Genomic DNA, 17,812 nt, shown 5'->3' with positions numbered 1-17,812 from the left:
GCCGAGTGAAGCTGAGGGATGGGCTGCTGCTGGAGCCGGTCCACTCTGTAAACCCTCTGCAAGGACCAGGCGTCTGATTACCCATCGGAAACTCTTTAAAACATTCAGGACAGTGTCAGAGTAATGTGAGCTGGCAGAGTGCCTCCCGTTCTTAGGCTTACAGAGTAGAGACAATAAGGTGGAGGGATACTGAGGGAGGAGGGTAAAATGAACTGAAGGTTTAAGCTGTGTACTGGGGCAATACCTTATAACACATTCATAAGATTATCAAGGACCATTTGCACCCATCAAGTTCTCTACCATTAGTTTATTAGATTAAATCTATACATGGTTTTGGTTACAATCTACAGGGTGTTAAGTAATTAATGGGAAACCCTAAAAACAACATGTTATATAATGTTACAACTAGCACAAAATCATCTAAAGCTATAGACACAACAGGCTTAAAACAAACAATTCCCATCACAGCAACACGTTCTAGCAAACACTCCGTACTGCTCTGACATTACCTGCTCTTGCTTTGATGTCATACAAATAGGGAAGAAAATGACACAAAAAGAGACCATTGAAAAAGGGAAGGTGATATATTGTACTGACACAATTCAGTGTTTTGTATTCACAATTCATATCGCACTTCCATTGTACAAGGGAGAAAACAACCTTCGTCTGAAATCCCCAATAGCCAGGAGGGCGAATTTAACATTCAAAATTCAAATTCTGACCTATGAGCTCCTGCTTGAGTACTAATGAGTTGTCATAGGTTTTGGCAAGATAACGTCCTTGCGAGTTAACACAACTGCCTCAGCTGGTTAGCTTTGACAGCTTAGCCTGAGGCTAGCCTGTGGATCGTCCCAGGGACTTTCCAGCCCTTTCACAAAGTTGCACTTGCTCCTCAGTTTGAGCTCCTCCTTTGGAAAATAACATAAGTCCTCCGGTGTGCAGAAGGCCCAGGGGCCAGTCTCACACAGGATATGCTCTGTATGTTGTGAACGGGCGTTTCATGGCGACTCTGCTTCAGGTATTGCTCCGTTTTAGACTAACCCTCCTGGATTATTCTGCCAGCGCTGGCCCTATGGGCATTATCTCATTGCTTCCTCTGGCTGGAGCTGAGCTGATGAATGCCAACTGTCAATCCTACAACCGACTGCAGCTGAACTGATGGATGTGAGCTTTACCACGAACAACGGTTAACCTCAATGATGAACTGCTGCCAAAAAAACGGGCTGTTCAACGGAAAGACTAGTTATAACCTTGGCAGTCTCATCTCTGGCGCACCAAGAGTTCAATTCTCCACAGACGTCTGAGGAAAAACGAGCTGAATTTTTATGGGCAAAGCCAATAAAGCGTGATATTGCAGGCACACAAACAATTGCAGCAGGTATCATCTGTATTTAAGCTGTGAACGTAAATTCAAACCACTTGGAATAATATTGAATACAGTAATATGCATTACCCTGTTCAATAATTACTTAAGACTTCCCCTCAGAGTTTAATTCATCCTTCAATAATAGTGGTGGGATTCAGCAGTAAGTGATAATTATGATTAATTGTGTTTCTCTTATACTGACTGAAAGACAACCACGAATTCTGCCACTTGTGCACTAAATATTTAGTAAGTCTGTACAATTAGAATGAATATAAATTAAATTTTCTTGTCTATTTTATTCAGTTCAGGTTTGCCAGTCACTTGTGATGAATCACACTCATGTTCAATGCATCTGTGTCTTACCGAGGCTGGTCTGGGAGTTTGGGTTGACGTATTGGTCTTTACTCCATTCTACCATACATTTCAGGATAGACACTAGACATTCAAGGCCTTTCTTTCTCAGGGTCAGCTCCTAGAAAAATATACAAAAATGTTATCCCAATGCCATAGAGCATTTTCAATTGCATTAAAAATAACTGGAATACCAAAATATAATGATAATAATAAATCACCTGCAGGGGTGTTGTGCCAAGCTCGTGGCCCCCGCGACCCTGCGCAATTTTTGAGAGGTCATTCACCAACCGCTCAAATATGTTAGCAGCATTCAAGTCACAATCATAGTTCACGTAGATGTCCACCACACTCTGGGCATCTGAGAGAGACAGATGGGACACAGATGGAGTTAGTCAGTGAGAATCTATGAAACAAATACAGACTGTGTACACAGCTTTTATGTAGTCCAAAGCAAGCACCTAAATAATTGTGCTCTTTATAAGAGGTTAATCATTGTAATTAACTTAACTGAAACATTTAAAAAAATATCATGTGATGAAACAGATTTACCCGACAAGTATTTTGCAATACGTCAGATTTATGTGTATCAGAAGCTTCTCCTCTAAGCCTCCATTACTGCCTCATTATTAAAGCACCAATGCTAGTGAATCACACATAAAGGATCAATATTAAAATGGCCAGTTTCCCTCAACAAAATGAAACACAAACCTGCACATATTCTGGTGAGGGTTTGTATCACCATCCACTTGTGGTCGTAGGAGCTTGTGGACGTCTCAAGAATGTACAGGAAAATCTCCTTGAAGAAAACCTGCAGACAGAGTCCATGTGACAGTGAGCAACAACGACACCATCAACTAACTGCCTGCACGGCCAACACAACACATAACACTCTCCAGGAGCCCACATGACTTTCCTTCAGTAGATACAGCAGACATAGCATGGGGTCACGCATTAGGAACTTTGAACTGAGTCAAACAGAATAACAACCTGTAGGCAGCAGAGAGCAGGTGATGGTGAAACCCTCAACTGCACTGAAGTGGAAAAATGCTACAGCACTCAGTGAGACACCACATCTCCCATCCATCATTTAAGTCAGCTTCCTGCTGCACTGAGAAATGTCACTGTGTGTGTCAATATCACATAAATACTGCACGTGGTGTTCCTCAACAAGGAAAGGTGTTAATAGAAAGAACAGAACTGCCATGTCTAATTAATAAAGCAGGTTAATATAAATCTATTACATGTTGTGACTGGAGCACACAATGGATAAAAGCTGATGTTTAAAGGAGCAACTCTACAGTGGTGCTTTTGTAATTGACCCATTTAGGAACCTCGTTCAACTTTCTCCTTTCTAGGCTAGGCTCGTCTATTTTCAAAAAGAAAGACACATTTTGAAGATGGTTAAAATATAAAAGTGAAATAAATACATTCATGTCTTAAGTTTGGTAATGTTAGTAAAATTTGCTAACTTGCTAGTTAACGATGAAAGTAGATTAGCTAGGTAGTTAGCTAGTGTTTTGTCACTATACATATATGTCACTATTATCTTTTAACCATCTTCAAAATGTGGTTGTCTTTTGAACACAGACGAGCCGAGCACATAGCATCTATTGAAGTTCAGCAAAGCAGAAAGTCGGCTGAGGTTCTGACCGAGGCTTGCTCAACTCTTATCAGAGCACAGAGCGAAAAGGGGCAGGACTTACTCTTCAGATGCAATTAATATTTTTGCACCCTCTTACCCTCAATCTTTCCACTGTATTCATTAATTTCCTGTTTCCCAGAAAAACTGTCAGTTGCAAGAAAAGGTGTGAATCTGTTGTTTCTCAAGAAGCAGTTGGTGGATATATAAATATAGCTACTGTACTTAGCCAACTAGTTCATCAGGTTTTCCCTGCATATGTGGATCAAAATAGAAGGAAAAGAAAACACTGGTCACAAAACACCACATGGAAAGCACAGTGCTGAATAATGAGAGCAGAGAGTTGAGTTATAGTCTGTAGTAGGATAGATTTTGTTCAGAAACTCTATTAGGTGTTAAGTTTATGCCTGAAAAAACCCTGGGAAATTTAGATGCCTTATGGTTTCATCCCATTAAGGTCTATTCAGGCTGGTAGCAGATAAATTATTATTTCCTGCAACAGATATCTCTGCCATTACCTTTACACACTACACAATCTGCCATTTTCTTGACGCAGCAGTGAATATATTTTACCTCAATTTGCATCTTGAGGTGCGTCTTGAAGTGGGAAAGCAGAGTGAGGAAAATGGAGAGTGAGAGTTCGAAGACCTCGGGCACAGAGGAGACCCCATTCTTGGAGAGGGCCACACACAGGTACTGCTTGATGGCGTTGATGAACATCTCATTAGTCTTGAAGATGGGCCCGGCGTTTTGCAGGATGGACAGGAGCAGCTGGAGGGACAAGACCTTCGATCGCAGCTCATGAGACCTGAGGCAGGGGGTGGGGGGGTGGGGGGGAGAGGGAAGTTCAAGTCGTGTTTCCATCTATCTAAATACAGCATGTAACACAGCTTTGGCAGTAAAATTAACCATTTGTGCACAAATATTATAGTATGTTGAGATCTACTCCCCCAAAATACAAATTTGAATATTATTGGAATAATCAGTCTGAATATTTTAATAGGGAAGAAGACAATAATATGCAGTAAGAGAGGAAAGACTGACTGTGTCTATATATGGGCCCTTGTCTGTTTCTTATACTGTACTGTGTACCCTAACCCTTTGAGAATGAAGCTGGCTCCTGCATAAAACAACTTAAGGGATTTATTCCAGCCATCTGTTCATGACTCTGGGAACACATTGTCCAATCTGATGAGCATTAACATTTCAGACACACAATATATTCAGCGATAAAAAGAAATAAGTCTCACTTAAACCAAAGTACTTATGGGCAAATTATCTGCCCTTCAAGCAAAGTTACACCTCAAAGAAACAGCGGAGTAACGCACACTGAGACCACATCATACTGTATCTCTGCATCTGAGTGTTAAAATCTTCAACAGCCATCAAAGAAATGCTACGGCAACTAAATCAAAGCCCCTCTGTGTGTGGAGCTTCAGCTTGTCTGAACTCCTTTTCTGCAGCAGCAGAACAGAAAAAATGGAGCTCAAAAAAACATACTTTCAGCTACTTTATATGCTGAGATTGGCTGCTTCTCTGCAATGTCTCCCATCTCTGGCATGCAGACAAAGTAGGATTTATGTGGCACAACAAAAATGTGTCTCTACTTCTTCTATAAGTGCCTTACCTACTTGCTTTTACCTTGCCTTAAGAAATAAAGAAGCAATCTTTAATCTCTTTTTTTTTTTAATCATGAGAAAATCATATGATTAACCCAGTATTGTGAATTGTATTGAATCAATGAGTGTATCATTATATTCCAAATGTACATATTATAAATCCACATGTTGCATCAAAGACTACATGAGCCATAATTCTACACACCAGGGAGGAGCATACCGAGTTTGTTGTTACTTTTGAGAGTTCAATCAAACTTGCCACTTGTGGGGCATTAAAGAGGCCGACGTGCCAATTAAGCCCAATTGTTCTAGTAAGGCCTCAAAATGAAAACCCAGTCTTACTTCATTTCATATCATTTTAAAAGTATGTTTGAACCACCAGACTACAGAACAGCTTCTTTCCTGAGGCTGTGAGACTCCACAATTCATCCTCTGCACTCCACCATAAATAATAGTGCATTTTTATGACTTATTATCACTTATTCATCCTTTATATAATTTCTGTTTTGTGAGTAGCATAAAAAGGCAACAACTGTGTTGTAGAATGATGAATATCTGATAACTTAATAATCAAACAGAGTATGGTAAGGACCACATGTGGCTCTGGTTAAGAGGAACAACAGAGGACAGTTTTGTACATTCTGTACTATAAAATCATTATAGATGTCCCACAAAATGATCCCTCTTGAGACCAGATGTGTACCTTTCATTGGGTACCATCTGATCCGCCATGAAGATACAAAGTAGTTTCTGATAGTTAGGTAATAGTGCAGCTTTTCAGCCAGAGTGCTGTGTTGTATTTGTGTGTGACAGAAAGTGAAACATCATACAGAGCTGTCTTGTTAGAAGGGTAAAAGGTTTGTGTCTGGCAGTGACATGGCCTTCATTAGACACACGAACACACACAAAAAATGAAAACATTAAATGAATAAAAAGGTAAACCAACAAATATGACCTATTCACCCCAGAGACACTGTGTGAATTGAGTTATACACAGAAACCAGATGCAGGAAATCCTGTTTCACAAAAGCTGCTGCTATCAGGATGAGCCAATCAGATGGCTCTATTTTGGCAAACCAGAGCATGGTCAGAAGTAACATAATGAATGATGGCAAAATGTCATTATCTTTCCACTTTCTGGTGCTTTGAAAAAGGGAAACAGTTAAAAAAAGGATTCTGCACTTCATGAAACTAAGAAGTGATTCAGAAAATGCTGAGCGATGCCTCATTGTCTCCCTCATCACCATTTATCAAAACACTATTGTTATCACTGGAGCAATCCTCATTATAAACCATGACTCACGTCTATTCTTGCACTCAACACAGTCATACAGAATAATGACCGAGGTGTGTGTGTGTGTGTGTGTGTGTGTGTGTGTGTGTGTGTGTGTGCGTGGTTAACTGTAGAACAGTTGCCGCAACCAATGATTATTTTCATTACTGATTAATCTGCCAATTATGGCAAGTAATTTATCAATTGTTTGTTTGTTTGTTTTTAAATATCAGAAAATATTGAGAAATCTCCATTACAATTACTTAAAGCCCATATTTAATTTATTGCGTTTATTATCAGAAACGACAATAATCAAAATTGTTTCTGATACATTTTCTGTCAGTGGTCGTGATAAGTAAGCTAAATAGTGGACTCTTAGCACACTTATTTCAGTCTCTCTTTTTTTGCACTCATTAGCCATTATCAGTGCAAATAGTAAAAAATTCAAAGGACTTTAACCATTACAAATGTAAAGCTCACTTACAAATTCCTCTTCGTACAAACTGAAGAGACTCCATTTTGTTGAAGTTGAAAGCAACGGTAAACAAATATAGTTTCTAACTTCCCCAACCAAATGCTCTCATATCACTTGATAAGCTGAAATGCTACAACAAACAGAGCAAATACTACTGTGAACCAATTCTTGTGCACAGACTGAATTCTTACTTAGGATCGGGTGGCCCATCTGACAGCGGCTTCATTGACAGCTTGCAGAGTGAGCGAAAGACAAGGAAGGCATCTTTTTGGAGAATGTGGGAAAACTTTGCACCAGGTGGCTGGCCCGGTCCTGCTCCTGATTCCTACACAGAAACAAAAACACTGATATCAGTGTGCAGTTGACAACATGCTCTTTCACTGAACCTCACATCCTCCAGCAAACTAAACATAAAAGGTGCATGATTATAAGCCTCCGGGTCTATTAGAACCTTGATTAGTGATTAGTAAAGTAAGCAAACAACCATAAGACATACATATAAAACAAATCTGACTTAAACCTATGAAAAAAAGTTCTATTTATCTTAAGCATTCTTTGTTTACACAACTCTGGTCCGTGCTTTACCTGAGTGTCATTGGATGAGACAGACAGTCTGTCATCAGGCAGCGATGGGGTGAAGCTGGCAGAAATAGGCGTGCCAGGGATGCCGTTGGCATGGACATGCTCGCTGTCGCTACCCAGGGTGCCCTCGTCCTCCAGGGAGCTCTGGGTTCCCTCTGTCACCGCTTCAGCTGGCTCCGACTCTGCCGGCTCGCCCTCCCCACCAGGCTCCTTGGTGTCAGAGCAAAGGTTTGTGGGGTCCAAGCAGTGCCCTGCAGGCAGGAGTTGGATTAATTTCTAGTCTCAATATGAAGATACTTAAAGACCTTGAAACACCCTCTATCAGGGCTACGTGTTTTATGACTGGCAAAAGCAACATCAAACTGTCAAACGGTTCTCAATCTAGAGTTTGATGTTCTGGTCAAGTACAAAGAGAGAGAATGAAAGTGGCTCATTAGCAAACAGCATGTTCAACTGCATCTAAGAGAACCTTCAGGTTAAGAAAGAATAGAGTGCATTTCAGTTCAAGATGCTCGCGACCAATAAAGCTTGTTTTTCAAATGACTGCTCAAGGGTAAAAGTGTATTTGAAAATGGAAACCAAAGCACTATACTTTTGTGAGTACAAGTTAATAAAGCTTTTTTTTTGCCATCATAGAAAAATAAAAGGCTTTTTTTAACTTTTGCACACAAAGACAGAGTGCTTTGCCTTCTTTTTGTCAGCATCTAAGGGAACTTCAGGGAGTCTGACCTGACCTAAAATTAAAGTGTAGCTTCCCAGGAACTTGGGCGGTTATTTCTTTACATAGGACCAGTTTTAGAGACTTTTGTGTCTCCTTTCAGACACATTTTGTACCCATAAAGGTGCTTGTTATTTATCAAACAAAGACACCAGCCTGGAGGCACAGTTCTCTTCTCACTTGTCCGCTGAGGTGCAGCTTGTATAATCAGTAAAGTGCACCACTTTCCTTTTTCCATATGCATTTAAGAAAGGAAAGTGAGAATAATGCCAGAATAAATTATACATGTGGCTGAGCCTCTGCTAGATTACTAAATTTGTAAGGGTCAGTTTTGCATTCAAGTTTGCAGAGGCATTTGGTGAGGAAGTGTACATTCAAATAACCCTGTATTCTACAGAAATGTCAGAGACAGCAAACAAAGGGCGAGCAAACTGAAAAGGACTCAAAGGCGCTGCACTGAACAAAGAGGAGACAGATAGTTGTAGCTGAACCACTTGAACTAGCTGGTTTTACAAGCAATCCCTTCTTTGGCGTTGGGGCTTTTGTTGTCCTAAATTAGTTGGATGACTCCTAAAACATACATTAGCCTATAAATAAAGGTAATTATAATTTTTGGACACTCACAGGGCATTATTAGCCCCTGTTTATTTTTATATTTTATGTACATTTTTACTGTATACCAAACACATCTCACCTCCTGCAACAGTGTTGACCACCTCCTGCAGAATACTCTGTACGATTTCCTGGGCTTTCTCCTCATAGTTCGGGGTTTCCTCCTCCTCCTCCTCACCTGTCTGTGGATGCTGCTGAGCTGCTGCATCTGGACAACACACACGAAGACACACATGCAGTTTAAGAAAACACACTCACCCTCTTTACTGACTAAAGGGTGCAGAGGCCAATCAACACATCTGTTCTGCTATAAACCTAGTACATAGCGCTATAACAAAGTGACTGACAGACGATTTTTTTTATCCTGCTCTTCATCTTCGACACCAGTGAAAGAGCCACTGTAGAGCTGAATGTGGTATCAAATGTTTGCAACAGTAAATGCTGGCTCTGGCTGCTTTCTGTTCTTTGAACGGAAATTGCACATAAAGGTCAAGAGTGAGTTTTTTTATCATGCATATTAGGGGGGGGTTCACTGTAACTCTAGATGCTTTTATTCATACCAGCTCAGAATGCATACAACTCAAGAGATAGGACATTTTGAATATGCAGCTGTTTATCAAGTGTGTTTGGAGCTTTGATTAGTTTTAAGACACAATTAAACATCATTTTGAAATGGATTTTGGATATTGGTGCAGAATACACAAGGTAACATATGGAGGATCAATTCAAAATTGCAAACCAATGGAGTCAATATAAAGACCAGGACAACAGAATAGACCCCCTGTAAGTAGTCTTACTTTGTGCTGCTGCAGTGGCTTGATCTGCCTCAGTCTGTTCATTTTCAGGCACACAGAAATCAGAACCATTTTCTGGATCAGGGCTTTCGTAGATGGGCCCTTGCTCTCCCTGCTCCTGTTGCTCCCTCTGCTCCTCTTGCTCCCCAGACACAGACCTGCTGCTGCCCTCCGGGGCGGGTGTCGAGGGGGTGGACGGAGTGGATGGGATGGTGATGGTGGGAGTTGGAGGGGTAACGGGCCCGTTGGCCTCCTGAGTCGGACCCTTGGCCGGCGTTTGGATGTGAGTCTGGAGCTGGGGGGAGTCTGGCTCGGTGTGCTGGGTGACCGGGGAATGCTGCCGGTGACGTTCTCTCTCCAGCTGTTTCGCTTCCTGCAGCTGTGAAGGGGCAGGGCACACACACACACATACAAAACAATAAAAACAAAACAAAACACACGTACAATACACACAAAGAACAGCAAAAGCATTCAAAGAACAGGCACATGCAACACACACACACATACGCACACACAGAAAAAGACAGGTTAAGATTATGCAAACAAACTCATAACAGCAATTACAAGTTTGAACAACCTGTCTAGATTCCCTGAGGGCTCACTGAACCCAAAGCAGAGCCACAACACTTCCAGATGTCAGAGCAGAGAGCAAAAGACAACGGTTCTTAGGTTTTATTTTCAAGATTTCTTAACATCTAAAGTGTGTCAGCATACATTAGATGTTTGTTCTTATGGAAATGTTTATGAATACTCACTCGCTGAGAAGTAGGACGTGCTACTAAAACAGTAATGAGAGTACTTTGTGGAATCGATTCAGGCTAGCTTGTGTCTATTTTAGTCCGCGGGTGGCAGAAGGTGTTTCTGATGGAAAATGGCTCATACAGCCATGTCCTGGCTGATGCGTCATGGCTGACATGTGTTACCACTGATTCTGATATGGAGTACTGGAAAGTGTTGCTGTGCTTTAGCTTGGTAGGTCATGAGCTAGAAGTGGGTCACAAGACATTTGCGGTTGTGGCCAAAAGAGTATGTAATGTTAGTGAATATTCTGTTATTTCAGATAATAGTTGCTTCGCGGCAGAGGTAAAGTTTGGTTTTGAGCAGAGTAAAACTATCTCTACTGCTGTTCTCTGCTGATATTGGAGGGAAAAAAGTACTACTACTAAAGGTAGTACAGTTACACACTATTTCATAGCAGACACCAATACAAGTTCCAAAAAAGAGAGCAAACAATTACAAGCAGTGGAAGTTCTCTCAGCCAAGCTAAATTAACAACAGCCCATGGTGCATTTTCAATCCAAGTGCATTTGTAGATTTGTCGGGCATAAAAGTAAAAAAAAAAATAAATTAAATATATAGACTTAAGTGACTCAAAGAGAAAAAGCACAGTAACTAAAGAAAGACATGGGTCACAGATGGATGTAGAAACAGTGTGACACATATACAAAACAGTGGTGATAGATGGAGATCCTTCTACAGCAGACTACCTTTTCAATTAATAACTGTAATTAACGGTATAAATCCACCAAATGCAGGGACACTGATGGCAAATGTGAATTTATTTCAGTGAAGCAGTCAGTCTCGTCTCCCTTACTAGCCACAATTATACAATCTGTTTTATGCTTAATCGTCATAGCAACTCTCACCAGACAAACCAAAAAGTGCATTTCACATCTACTTTATACACAAACTCCTTTTATTAAACCCATTATGTCTTGTTTTTAAAACCATGCTTCCAGAAGCTGTCTGACTCTAATCAAATGAGCCTGCTGCTATTGTCACATTTAAATGTAAGCAAACTGAATTCAATGATGCAGCATTCTGAATGAAACAATTAGTATTGAATATGAGCAACAGTAACAAGGCCAGACAACGCCACCTCGGCTGGAGGGGACAGGCGAGCCGGCACAAACAAACTAAGCTCATTATTTAAATGCCACCTCAGTCAGATAGTGAAGGCTGAGTCTGTGTGAGAGTGAGCCTGACAAACAATGTGTGTGTGCCTGTGTGTGTGATCATAGCATGCTGAGCTGCAGTCAGGAGGATACATCCACAGTGCACACAAACACAGAAAGTGGATCTCCCTGTGCAGCAGCACAACACTATGCAGGCAGTGACAACACCACAATAGGCCTCTGCCTCAAAGTCTGCCTTGTCTTTCTATCTCTACCCCTGACTGCTTCTTTATATTTTCTCTGTCTGGGTCTGACTCAATACCAGTCGCTCATTGTTCTAAAAGAACTATATTAGGCCTTTGGAGAAACAAAACATAACAAACATCTGTCAGGATTGAGACAGACGTAGCTGACCTGCGTTAAAACTTTTACCACACCCAGGTTGTGAATGTAAACTAAAATGTAAATTGGTGCAGGAAAGCGAGATGATTTGTAGGCAAGTCAACAAAAGCCACGGCAAGCATATGGTGGAAAAAAGTACACAGCATACCTGCTCCTGTGCAGTGTAGGAGCAAAGGAAGAGAACGGATGAGTGCATGAATGGATGAGGAAAAAGCTTAATGCGCAAACACAGATACACAGAGAAGAGTTTAAGAGTTCTGATCAGGCAAGTCACGGCAGTCCTGCACGCTTTACCTGGCGGTCACGCTTTCTGGAGGCCAGAGACCAAGATAGCTTGTGATTTGTAAGCTATGTGTCCAAAAGGAAGGGAGGGAGGCAGGTGAGGAGGGGAAAAGTGTCATTCAAAAAGAAAAAGATGACATTAGAGCAAGCTTTTTTTTGAAGGCAACACCTAAAATGTCCCTCTGGACACAAAGCAAACAGTAGACTTCAATTAAATCAGGAATAGGCGGTTTGAGTAATCCATTGAGAAGAAAGCTTTCCCCACAGAATATAATGTATTTCATTATATTACAATCCAATCTGACTCCATGCCAAAACTGTTTTACATATTGCTAATTTGTTGCAGCATTTTTAAAATGCAAGAAGATTTTTTAGCCCAAAAAATTGCAGCTCGTTTGATCAGCTACTTCTGTTTAGTGTCAGATTTAATCAGAGAATGGCACAAGGGAAGAGTTGCCCTCTCTCTCACTTTTGTGTGTCTGTCTACATAAAAAGCATTGAGCGTTACAAGTGAATGTTTCCAGAGGGTTGGACATACTGCTTGATTCTCCATGCGTGCAAAGATGACGTTGAGCATCTGTGTGAGCGTGGCCTTGGCTGTGGTCTGGTTGATGAGGTTCTTGCTGGCCAGGTAGATGTTGTAACACGTGCGGACGGCCTGCAGCACGGTGCCCTCGTGGATTTCTATGTGCTGGGAGGTCACCGCTGTCAACAGAGCCTGGAAGAACGCGTAAAGAAAGGGAGTGAAATAATAGAAGACAGGAGAGGGCAGAGCCAGGTTGAGATGAATGTCAAACTGATACTATTCTCAATTGTTTGTGACTTTCTTTACTTTACTTGACATATTTTGACAGTTCTAAAGTTTTTCACATGGATGATGGGAACATTTTGAACCTCACCACTTGCCAAATGCCAATATGTATCTAAGACCTTTTTCACACATGTGCTTTACTCCAAAAATGCTCTGGAAATTTCACATGTGAGGGTAAAAAGAGCCCTGCATTTTTTTGCCAAGTCCTGCTGGCAGTATACCTGCTCAGGACCTGGTTAACACTGTAACTCTTCAAGTGTGAATTACAAACAGTTCATACACGTGGGAACATTTTTAATTATAAAACAGACAGATATTTTTAAAGATATGAATCTTTTAGGATTTTTTCCCCCACATAATGCAGCGCCAAAAATGACCACAAGAAGATAATCTGTCATTCCAAGGGCTTACAGGATGAAGTTGATGATGAAATTCATGAACAAATTTCAAAAACAGTTTTTACAGCATGTGGAGGGTTATAACACCAGAATAGAATCGATCATTTAGACAGCCTTGTAAGAGCTCTTTTAGCCTTGTGGGAACATTTTCCATCTCGCTGCAATTCTCCAGCAGAGAAGACAAAACAACCCAACCAAAAACAAAATCAATCTAGATATTCTGATATTTTTACGTATACCTCCTCTCAGGCCAGATCATGGTAGGGCACACATTAGTCCGTGACCTTTATAAAAGGTTACAACTACTAAAAATACAAATACTACAAAGTTTACTTCGGTGTGGAAGATAGGCAAAATGGCTACTGAGTACTAGACTCTCCACATAACACAACACAACGTTAGGGCTCGACTCCCTAAAAAATCTGCACATTAATAACATAAATACACAACCACTAAACCGGTCTTTTAAAATGGCATATTGATTTATAAGCTAAAACAGTGTATGTCCAAAACAACAGTGCAGCAGGATTGTTCGCAGTAACAAAAAAGCAGCTACTTATAGTGTGAATTAATGTAATTAAATGACTTTATATCAAAGTGACACAAGGATATAGTGATGTGCCTTTGAGAAATATTAAAATTGTAAAGGCAAAGTAAAGCACTATAAAGTTGATAACGTATCTGTGTAATAAACTACAAGGAGAAGATGAAAACAGCAGCACACCTTAATAATCTGTAGCTGCACACCCTCATCAGTCTGCGGCCCTTGGAAACAGGCGCAGATGGTCTCGATGATCCTGTCGATGAGCTTCTTGCCCGGGGCGGTGCTGTCCGGGGCGCTGCCCGTCAGGTGGCCGTACGCTATCAGCTTCTACAAGGCAGATACATATACAAACACACACGCAAACACACACATATGAAGACATATTGTGATGCTTGAGAACATGACCTGCTACCTTTTATTGGCACTTTCTGCACAATGACCACAGTGAAAATACTTTTTCTTGACTGCATATTTTTAGTCGTCTTTCAACATAACTTGGCTGAGGTAGGCATAAGATCTTAAGGGACAAATGAAGAACCCACCATAGAGTGGATTGTCATGCAGGCATGCAAAGATTTGGGGTTCTGCAGTCCAACTTGTCCTGCCACTGACCTGTAAACAGTCGAGCGAGGTGATGACAATGCGGGGACATTTGGACTGACATGCCAGCTCAAACGGCAAGAAGTACTTGTCGGCTTCAATGAAGTTGGTCTTTGATTTGATTGGCGGTAAAGTGCTGGAACCCGATTTGCCGTCTCCACTGGGCGGACTAGGAAGGAACAATACAGAAAAAAAAAGAGGTAGAGAGACAGATAAACACAGTGATCACACGGTCCAGTCTGTCAACCGGAGTCACTAGAGAAGTAGCAGGGTTTAGAAATCAGCCTGACACACTCACACTCCCTTTGACATCCAGGCACGACTATCGGTGCATGAAAAAGTGAGTGCAAAGAGTGGCTCGTTTCACTGTAGCAACCTCTTCTCGTCCACAGTTGTAACAGGACATTATACGTGATAAATCTAAAAACATCTTGCCCTGCATCCTCTTCCTCAGGGAAAATGCAGAGCAACAAAATCTTTATTACACTGAATTTAATGTAGTGCCTGACTGCTTCAACATTTTTCACTTGATCTCTCTTTGGGAGGGGCACTAATACCAGAGGTTTGTTATTCAGGCTCAGACTTTGCCACATCTTCATGCTGACAAAGCATCTCCTGGCGTCCGACTAAATCTTAAATCAAATGATACAGGGATTTTTTTTTTTTCAGAATTTTTTAAAGATCAGAGACGTAGGACATAAAATATGGACCGTTGCTTTCAGCAGCCATGTGTCTACAGCATCCCCAGGCACAACTACCACACCCAGACTGCACTTGCTGGAATATGAGAAGAACAGAGAAAGGGAGGGAGGGAGGGAGACGGATAGAGAGGGAGGGGCTGCATTGTTTATGTCTTGGCAATGAAATAGGATGACTTCAGCTCTTTTTTAGAGGGACGACCTCACTGAAGGCACAACCGTAGAGAGAAATAGAAGAAGAGAGGGAGGATGAAGTGCCTTGTAAAGGTAGGGAAGGGAGATAAAATGTTATAAAGGGCGCTATTTGAAAACAAAAGAGGAACAGGCATTGGGTAGAATGAATTAAAGAGGAATTAGAGCGAGAGATCCAGAGATCATAGAGGGAAACAGAGGAATGGAGGAGCTTAGTAAAGCAAGGGAACAGAAAGAATAGTGCTGTCTGAAAAACAAAAAGAGCAAACAGGCATTGAGAACCACAAATTAAAAAGGAATTACAGAGGGAATAAGCTACGGTACAAACATGTAAACATTGATATTTAGAAAAATATTAATCTCTTTAACAGCCTTCTCATCATTATCAAAAACCTTTTGGACAATAAGATCAAAGTGGAGCCACAATTCAGCATCCACTCAGCTGGCTCATCTTTATGGTTTGGCCCAGTCTTCATCCCTCTCAGCCATTGTGCTGTGTGTGTCTCAAAGGAGCTCTTCTCCTCTGGCTTATTCCTGGACTCGCTGCTTTATGTCAGCTGGCCCCGCTCTATCCTTTATAATCAGCCCAACGTCAGACTTAGCCTGCTAATAAAACATAATATGGCCACTCACTGGGTTTTAGTCAGACAGAAGGGGCTACATCTACTGCTAGTGATTTTGTGGGGGGGGGGGGTCTTTATTTGAAGCTTGCGGCACATATTTAGTCATGCAAGGGAAGAAGGATTTGTTAAGCATTAAACCAATATGATATCAATATCATGATATATGATTAAATGTCATCTAGCTAGAAGACTAGCGGGTTTACTTTTTTCCCCAGTCTTTGTGCTAAGCTAAACTAACCATCTGCTGGGTGTGGCTTCATATTTAGCAGAAATCTACAAGAATGTCAATCTTCTCATGTAACTCTTGGCAACAAAGCAATTTCCCAATAGGGATATTCAGCATTCATTTTAAAATGCACTACTTTGGCTCTCCCTGTAGCCGGCTCTCACTGTCTGTTACCACTCTGTAGTCTCACCTAATGTCCCGTTGACAGCACTATTGGCTACATTATTGGCTATTGTGTAGCCAATTTATTGGCTATTATCATTATTATTATTGGCAACTATTGGCTATACATCACAAGAAATAGTCTAACAACACTGAAGGCTTCGGTGCCGCAGATGAGGAAATGGGAACAGTAGTACACTTGCCTCAAAATTATACTTTATGTACAGTACTTGCGGACATCGAGCTTGTTGCCGTTGGACTTCGTCCATGTTATCTGCCACGGGAAATTTCCAGTGTTGTCGCCATCACTGTCTATATTCCTCACAGTGGTCTTCATCATCACCATCACTGTTTACATTTATGATGTCTTATTTATACTCCTGTACAGTACTTTGGTCAACTTTGGTTGTTTTTAAAGTTTACTCTACACCACCACTTTATTCAAAGTGTCGACACTAAGATTTTTATTTTTGCTGCAAATGTATATCAGTTGATTACTAATAAGCGCCATCTGTATTAGATCTGAAGAAAAAAAAAACCAACATATCGGTCGATCCCTATTTCGCAAAACTATTCCTTTTACGGTATTTGTATTTAGCCAACATGGACTAAAAGTGCTCAGAAAAAGGGAAAATCTGAATATCTACAATTCCGTGACAACAGGGCAAACTTGTTAGGACTGTGTGATGCAGTTGTAAGCTGCAGAACAAGGGAGTAAGTGAACATTGAGCAGACTGTTTTGTAGATCTTAAATATTTTCTTTTCAGGTCTTTAAAGTGGTGTTACAGCTCAGTGATTGCATTTTCTCTAAGTTTGAATGTTACAGCTCAATAAAAAGAACAGAAAGTCATTCCTTTTTGGACTGATCCTAACTTTCACAAGTTATTTAGAGGCAATTCCCACATTATCTTTATATCAATATCTAGGTAATTCTTTAAAATATCAGGTTTTAAAGTGCCAATAATGCCCAGTGATAATAACGATAATATTGTGACTTTTCATCTACTGTATAAATGGTATATAAAAAGTATATAGTGACCCACTATACTGTGATACATATTGCCCACCACTACTGTTGAGATTTTAAAAGATGTCTTTGTTAAATTTGGCCTCGTTTGCGACTATGCCACTGAATGAATGCACAAAGGGAAGCAATTTAAATAGTACTGCAGGCTAAAGAAAAAAAAAAAAAAGTATATTTGTATTCTTGAGTAGAGCTGTGAGACTATTGCAGCCATATAACATGAAAAATAGGTGAGAGTTTTAAAGTACCTGAGATGAATCCAAAAGCAGCAGCGTTTGTAAGAGTTGGGAGCGGCTGCACATAGCTCCTATATCTACCTATCTTTGATCTAGAAGTACTAACCTTAAGGGCAAAAATATGAATGAAGTTGGTTACTAGTAATGCTAATTTGGAGCGAATGGAAAAGCTGGAGACTGGAGAAATAATGGGCAGTGAATATGGAAGATGGAAGGAGGGTGTGAGAGGGGAATAAGGGATAAAGGGATAAAAATGAAACAGCAGGGGGGAGAAAGGATGGGGAAGA

The 17,812-nt window shown here is 40.8% G+C and overlaps 1 protein-coding gene across 2 annotated transcripts in view; it reads right to left on the bottom strand.

Annotated features, from left to right (window-relative positions):
* The window catches only part of arfgef1 (ADP-ribosylation factor guanine nucleotide-exchange factor 1 (brefeldin A-inhibited)), a 50,534-nt gene that overhangs the window by 15,125 nt on the left and 17,597 nt on the right, over positions 1-17,812 (bottom strand). Inside the window, exons 3-14 of one of the 2 annotated variants that reach the window (XM_051411399.1) lie at positions 14,377-14,533; positions 13,945-14,091; positions 12,550-12,729; positions 12,024-12,077; positions 9,436-9,811; positions 8,721-8,846; positions 7,312-7,559; positions 6,918-7,051; positions 3,933-4,167; positions 2,429-2,528; positions 1,939-2,078; positions 1,730-1,838 (exon numbers count right to left, since the gene is read on the bottom strand). In XM_051411399.1, coding sequence (XP_051267359.1) covers positions 1,730-1,838; positions 1,939-2,078; positions 2,429-2,528; positions 3,933-4,167; positions 6,918-7,051; positions 7,312-7,559; positions 8,721-8,846; positions 9,436-9,811; positions 12,024-12,077; positions 12,550-12,729; positions 13,945-14,091; positions 14,377-14,533 — 2,006 coding nt within the window. The remainder of the gene's footprint in view (positions 1-1,729; positions 1,839-1,938; positions 2,079-2,428; positions 2,529-3,932; positions 4,168-6,917; positions 7,052-7,311; positions 7,560-8,720; positions 8,847-9,435; positions 9,812-12,023; positions 12,078-12,549; positions 12,730-13,944; positions 14,092-14,376; positions 14,534-17,812) is intronic. The other variant, XM_051411401.1, reaches the window with a different exon arrangement.

Source organism: Dicentrarchus labrax, unplaced genomic scaffold, assembly GCF_905237075.1.
Source record: "Dicentrarchus labrax unplaced genomic scaffold, dlabrax2021, whole genome shotgun sequence".
NCBI classification, from domain to species: domain Eukaryota; kingdom Metazoa; phylum Chordata; class Actinopteri; family Moronidae; genus Dicentrarchus; species Dicentrarchus labrax.
The sequence above is the reverse complement of the archived record's forward strand: the minus strand, read 5'-3'. Positions and strand labels throughout refer to the sequence as shown.